This window comes from Nansenia antarctica (genome assembly GCF_963989245.1).
Source record: "Nansenia antarctica genome assembly, chromosome: 20".
Lineage (NCBI taxonomy): Eukaryota > Metazoa > Chordata > Actinopteri > Argentiniformes > Microstomatidae > Nansenia > Nansenia antarctica.
The window spans coordinates 4,964,373-4,971,872 of NC_137693.1; the positions used below are offsets into that span (position 1 = coordinate 4,964,373).

Sequence of the window (7,500 nt, forward strand, 5' to 3'; positions counted from 1 at the left end):
ATGAATAAGGGAATAATGACCTCTGTGTCACCTCATACCTCATATCTATACCGCAGTGAAACAGGAAGTCATGGATTACTACTACTCTGATCAACTTAAAAGATATACTGTATATGTCTTCGGTTACATTTTATTAATACGAATTTCTAGAGGTGCCAATAATTGTGGCACATATTATGGTTTTGTTAGAAATCATTCTTTTTTTAAGACAGATTTTATTTTATTTCTGAATAAATTTACTTCAATAAAATTGTTTCTCTTTTTTTCAGTGTGACATGAAGCTAATTCACCAAAAGGTAAATTATTTTTAACCCTTTTTACTCATCTTTTCATTAGTATAACCCTTTTCACTCATCTTTTTACTCATCCGATAATTGTGGAAGGCACTGTAGATCCTGAACTGACTGTGGACGTTTCACCCCAAGGTTAACAAAGTCATTGACAGCTGCTTCAAATGCCTTTCCCCCAAAATGTTGGAGTTTGCACATTACCCTACACATGGGGCACATTACCCTACACATGGGGCACATTACCCTACACATGGGGCACATTACCCTACACATGGGGCACATTACCCATGGGGCACATTACCCTACACATGGGGTACATTACCCTACACATGGGGTACATTACCCTATACATGGGGTACATTACCCTATACATGGGGTACATTACCCTACACATGGGGTACATTACCCTACACATGGGGTACATTACCCTACACATGGGGTAGTGTAAATAGATTAGAAGTTGTAGAAGCAGCAGCAGGTGGAAGAATTGGAATAATAATAATAAGTATGTCAAAGAACAATAGATGGATTTGCTTAAACAAGCTAATAATAAGCATGTCGAAGGTCAATAGTTAATCTTAAGCAAGATAGCTACTGATATAGAGTAGTTCTTGATATAGAGTAGTTCAAGAGCAGTTATTTCAATTCAGAATATAGTAGTAACCCTCACCCTAGGCCTATAGGCAATCTGCACAGGAATGGAGAAAACAGAGGCATCCTTCAGAGGAATCACCTGTCCTCAGATAGCGAGGCACACTTAACCGGTACATCATGGGCTGGGTTCACACCGGGTCAAATAATCCCAAATCCCAAATAAAAGGCTTGACTGATTGATATGATGCGTTTTTGTGTGACTATTATGCCAAATTTGTGTGCCTATCAAATATTGCAATACTCATTGTTTAACCTTAAACATACTTTAAGTGTGCCCACTCTCAGTAGTAAACAACATTCTTAGGAGCAGGCAAAAAGAGGCAAATATGCAGTGTGCTCTAGTGTCCAATTATTTTAATTAACAGATGCTATACAAACTCACTCATCTTCGGTGACGTTTTTCCCGTTGATAAGGTTTTTGCCGCTCGGTGCGTAATCCCAGTCCGCCTCTCTGATCCCGACGTGGTACACCCTCTCCCTGCCCTCCCCCTCCATCAGAGACGCCAGCAGCACCGCCAGACCCGGGAGGAAGAGTCTCCTAAACCCGACCATTGCTCAGTAACGTATCGGTCAGTGCAGCGGGACTGCTGTGGTGGACCGGTCGGGTGACTGCAGTGCTCGTGTTAGAGACGGACAATGAGAATAAAAACTTCCGTTAACTCCCCCCATGCATACGCGTAAACACCGGGTATTCGAGAGGAGTACGTGCTTATGAAACTGCTGCTTGGCGAAACAGTCGCGCCATTCATTTGAGTGTGTCTGTAGACTCTGGCACCGAAACCCAGTGACCGGTCCGCCCTCTCTGGTTGTGCATGGACAACACATACCAGGAGGACAAATGACTGAGATTAGATTCACCTCAGATCTGCTGTTATGATATATGACCCTTAATAATGATACTAATATTGATCATTACACTATGAGTCACTGGCGGACTCAGGGGGGGGGGGGGCAGGGGGGGCGACGCGCCCCTCCTGGTGCCCCCACGGTTGAAAAACGTCTGTCTTAAGTGCCCTTTTGAGTGTCCAAAATGCCCTTTTGAGTGGCGAAAATGAGAGGACGTGCCCTATTGGTGCCCCTCCAATGGTCTAAACTTGACCATGTGCCCCCACAGTTGAAAAACGTCGCACTAAAGTGCCCTTTTGAGTGGCAAAATGAGAGGATGTGCCCTATTGGCTGCCTTTCCAATGGTCTAAACTTGACCATGTGCACTGATGGGGTCCCATGTTGAGCAGTAGGTGCCCTTTTTTTTCTTTTCGCCCCTGCCCTTCAAACAGCCTGAGTCCACCACTGCTATGAGTCATGACCATGATCATTACACTAGTCCAACATCCTTGCTGAGTGACGTTACCAGGAAGGCAATGTTAAGAGTGGGACGTTGGTCGCATGCGACCTGTGCTGTAGAAGGAATGAAGAATACATTCATTCAACTCGCCATTTCTCCTCATTGCATATAGGGTGTAGATTATGCCATAACTGTATAGGGTTGTTATTATAGGCCTAGTTTAACAAGTCATAGAGTAGACTTTCCTATACTCATAGGCCTACATCATAAAGCACAAGCCTTTGCCAGGCCTAGGCCTATAGGGACTAAACCCCTTTGGTTATACAACTTTGATGTCACATCATGCTCAAACCCTCCTGCTCCCAACAACTGAGTCATCATAGGCCTGTAATGGAAAATAAGAAAAACGCACACATAATATTCATATATATATATATATATATATATATATATATATATATAATAAACACAACTGAAACCTATGGTGTCAATGTGACACCTGCTGACCAACTGCCTACAGTACAGCTGGACCAAGTACTGTAAAGCAAGCAGCCTCTCTTTTAGCTGCCGCCCCATCATCAGGGAACATTTTACAAGAGGACCTGAGACTTGAACATTTCATTTAAATTGATGATTTTAAATCCCAGATTTGGATTTATGGGGATGGCAAATTTACCTTTTGGGTAATTGACCTTTTACTAGAAAATAACAATGTTATTAGATTAAATTAGATTCAACTTTGTCATTGCAGAGTACCAGGTGATGAAACACAGTTTAGCATCTGACTAAAAGTGCAAATAGTGATATAAAACATGATATAAATAAATTATAGTGATAGATACAGTATGGCAAGTACGGTATTAGAGGTATGTATACAGTCATGAGCTACGTACAGTTAAGGTAGCTATGAACAGTATGGTATGTACAGACGTGTAATAAGATGTACAATAGTGGTTATATCATGTAAAATGTGCAAAAATATGGTTATACTGTATCAACCAGCTCAAAATGTATGCCTAATACTGATTCACACTTTTTTTAATAGTCTATAGTTTGGGGAACTGTCAACTGTCATCAAGGGGAAGACATTTGAATTTCTACTGTGTCTTCAATGTGTTTACCTTCCATTGTCTAGGTTTTCTCATTTGGGCTTCCATCTCCACTGAACCAATGTGTGCTTGGACAGGACATGTTTTATATAACACAAAACAACAGAAATGTTATTTCTTTAACTCGTTTCTCCACACGTTTCCTACAGCCGTCGTATAGGCCTATACACACTGTGCTTGGTGCTTTATTGCCATCTAGTGACAATTATTGGAATAATCCAAAACCATTTTTTACTTGATTAGGCCTACTTAAAACAATATTATACAGCTACAAAACTACAAGAGGCCTGCAGAATGATGCCTTAGAATGATTACACAACAATGCTACCAGTTCTACACTACTACATTTACATTTACATTTACATTTTTGACATTTAGCAGACGCCTTACTCAGTAAAACCCACACAGAATAACCTCTTAATTGTTTCGTACTTCCTCTCTCATCTATTCATCCACTCTTTCATTTAGATTACATTACATTACATTACATTAGACTGAACTTTATTGACAATAAAGTTACAATTGGTTGGGTTTGTTTTGGACAAATCATGCCCCTCAGCTCAAGAGACCTGTCACGTGTCTTTGTGATGTCATACTGTATTATTATATTATCTTTATAATAACGTATTATTATATTTATTTAAAAATAAAATAATTAAAATAATTATTAATTATTAGTATTAATTATTATTATCATTCATTATTTTAATAATTAATAAAAAATAATTACAACTTTATTCCATTCATGTTTTATTCATATTTCACCAGTTCTCTTTCACCCTTCTAATGCCTACTTAGTTCCATAACTGCTTTTACCAGTGAAGACAAGAGGCAGGTGATCTCCAATTGATTAATTGGTTTTATTGTGTGGCTCTGTGCGTACAGACAGACACGCAAAATGAGAGAAAATCATTCCGCTTAGGGAGGGGGGAGTGGAGGGAGGGGGAGGGAGGGTGAGGAAGGCTTTTTGAACAAATGTCTCATGAACTTGGTACTTGGTACTTGGTACTTTTTTAACAGCATAGCATGATGTTTGCCACAGAAGCTTTGTGTAAGCTCGCTAGCTAACACCTAATCTAGCATTGCAATATTTTATGATTGAATCATTATCTTTATTATCATCATTTACTGCGTTGACTCACAATGACTAACAAGTAAGTATAGGCTGTGATGATTACTATGAATAATGTTAGCAGGCTATAATCATTTCTGTCACCCCAAGTATCACTGACTGCACAAATGCATTAATTGCAGCAATCAAGTAATGCCAAAGCCCTACAACAATGCTTACTATAAGTTGCCTCTCAACAGAGCACTGACTATCCGACACCAACAGAGCAGTGAATATAATACCAACAATACACAATATATGATCAAGTACAGCTGAAGATTACCTTCGGTCAGCACACCTGCTTTCCCGTATTTACAATTTGACATGAAAAACACAAAACGTCCTCTCACCTCAAGTTGAAGTGTCTTATATCCAGAGAAGAAGATGTAGCTGAATCCTGATCTCAATTGTGAACATTTCAGTACCAACATTTCGCGACAGCGCCACCTAGTGGCCGAAATATGATGAGTGTGACAACCAACCCGTGTGACGACAAACCCCTTCCTCCCCTAGCCCTGTCGTCTTTACTGAAGGCTTTTTTCAAACAGCTGGGAGTACATTAGTGACTAGTCTCTAGGTGAATGTGAAGGTGTGGTTGATGAATCCTATCAGGGATTCTGCGATAATCGATCGATACATAGTGAGACAATTCATCAGCGATACATCACGATATCTGTGTTAACTGAAGACAAAAAAACAGGAATTATATTTTTTATTCATTCACTTTGTTGTCGCTGGTTGTGAACAATGAAACAAACAATAAATGAGGCCTAGCCTACATCTTTCTTACTCTCTTAGCTTAGTGTCTCACACACACACACACACACACACACACACACACACACACACACACACACACAGACTGCAACTTGTCCATGTGTGCCTGCCTGCCATCATTCATACAAAATAATAATAATAATAATAATAATAATAATAATATGCCAAAAGGCTGAGTTACTGCCCAGAATGCAGGACATGTTTAAAGTAAGGACTACAGAATGTATAGACTGATTATGTCTGTCCTAAGAGGCTACAGTGCAGCCAGCAGTATCATTAAGTATATTACACATAAGTATTTGTATCAGTCAGTGTGTGTGTGTGTGTGTGTGTGTGTGTGTGTGTGTGTGTGTGTGTGTGTGTGTGTGTGTGTGTGTGTGTGTGTGTGTGTGTGTGTGTGTGTGTGTGTGTGTGTGTGTGTGTGTGCGCATGCGTGTGTGTGTGTTACCCCGAACATGACCTCTTACCTCAATCGCGTACAGTCGCGGGGGCGCGCGCGCACAATGACACAATCGAGAGCGCGCTTCCGTCTACTCTGCAGCGCTCGCTCCCGTGCACCCTTCAGACAGACATGGCCGCTCTGAGCAAGATACCGCACAGCTGTTACGAGATCGGACACACCTGGAACCCGTCATGTGCGCTCTCCACCCTGGAGATCACCGCCGGGGCCCTGGAGGTGTCCTTCAAGATATATGCACCGTTGTATCTCGTGAGTAAAAGACTAATTCTAACTAATTCTAACCCAACACAGGGCGATGGTAGCTGGCTGGGTTATGCTACCAGGCCCAAACTCCAGAGGCAAGTTGCATGCATTGCAGACAGCAATGGGGAATAACATGCTTTGACGTGCATACCACAATGTGCATTGCTTGCATGTGTTTCACTGACGTGAAGCGAGCGATCAAGCTAGATCGCTTGCTAGATGTCTACCCCAGCTAAGCCAGTTAGCTTATAGCTGCATTTGAGTCAACTTTGATGTGTTGGAGTCCAATTGTGCTGCTATGCTTCAACCTGCTCCAGAGAGCCAGGCCTATTTCGCAATACTGGCTGTTCCATTGCAGTCACGTGATGATCTTATCTAGTAGAGTTCCACATCAGTATAATTATATTTTGTAAGCATGCCCCACTGAATATTAGAATACCCCCCAAGCCCCAACTCAGCTGTCTTTGCATTCATGCATTCAACAGGACCACATCAAGTTAGATTGTTTTACCTGGACAAACACAGCAGACAACAGGACATGCATACAAAGTGAGGTGGATATTGGGTGTATATATATATATATGCTTCTCTCCTGGAGTTACTGGCTAGCCCCCAAATAGTGGAAACCAACTGCTCCTAATCTGGTCCTGCTGCTAGCACTTGATTGGGGATTCTTGCTGGAGGTACTCAGTTGAGCATGGTGACTGACAACGCTTAGGTTGTGGGTTCGATTCCCACTGGCACCGTATATACTGAAAAGTGTATGCACTCACTGCAATGTAATTAGTCGCTTTGGATAAAAGCTAAATGGCATACGCTCACCCGAGGTTAACTCCTAAGAGGCTTATTAATAGTCTAATAGTTAGGAATTAGTCTAGGCAGTGTTTCCTCCAGGAATTTTTACCATGGTGGCGGGTAGTGCCGACCGCGCGCGCGCGATTTTTTCGCGTGCGCGCGCATGAAACGCGCACGCGCGCTCAAAACAGCGTTTTTTTTTTTTTTTTTTTTTTTTCTAATCACAGCCAAAACTAGAGGATGGCCAAAAAAAATAAATAATGAATATACAGAATATAAACTTGTGACTGACAGTCACATACACACACAAAGATCATCAGCTATAATATAATACGAAGTAGGCCTACATGAGTACAAAAGCGGCTAACGTTACTGATTAACTGTTTACTGTAGTGCAGAGAGATGGTAGTCGTAGGCGGCGTATCAAATGACAAAGCTAAACGTTTAATGAAGGACATGAACGATTGTCAACAACACACTCAAGCATGCCTGGATATTTGTAAGAACTCTCGCGAGATTTATCAGACTAAACCTGGATTTTCCCTTTAGCGATGTTGATGGAATACCCCCCGGATGTCACTACGGTGGCCTGTACACAATAACAATAATACCACAGTTCACATTTAGACCAATCAGGAGCCCTTGTGTCACGTCGTCAACTGAATGTCATTAATCTGATTTTGGATCAGCGGTTAGAGAGAGATGGGCGTGGATTTAGGTGCACTTTTAGTCAACATCCATTATAGCGCTGATCTAGGATCAGATATATTTTAATC

The 7,500-nt window shown here is 41.4% G+C and overlaps 1 protein-coding gene across 1 annotated transcript in view; it reads left to right on the top strand.

Annotated features, from left to right (window-relative positions):
* Positions 1-5,794: 5,794 nt before the first annotated feature.
* tmem135 (transmembrane protein 135) overlaps positions 5,795-7,500 on the top strand; it is a 9,855-nt gene continuing 8,149 nt past the window's right edge. The window contains exon 1 of the mRNA XM_080549656.1: positions 5,795-5,935. Coding sequence (XP_080405782.1) covers positions 5,798-5,935 — 138 coding nt within the window. The 5' untranslated portion in view covers positions 5,795-5,797. The remainder of the gene's footprint in view (positions 5,936-7,500) is intronic.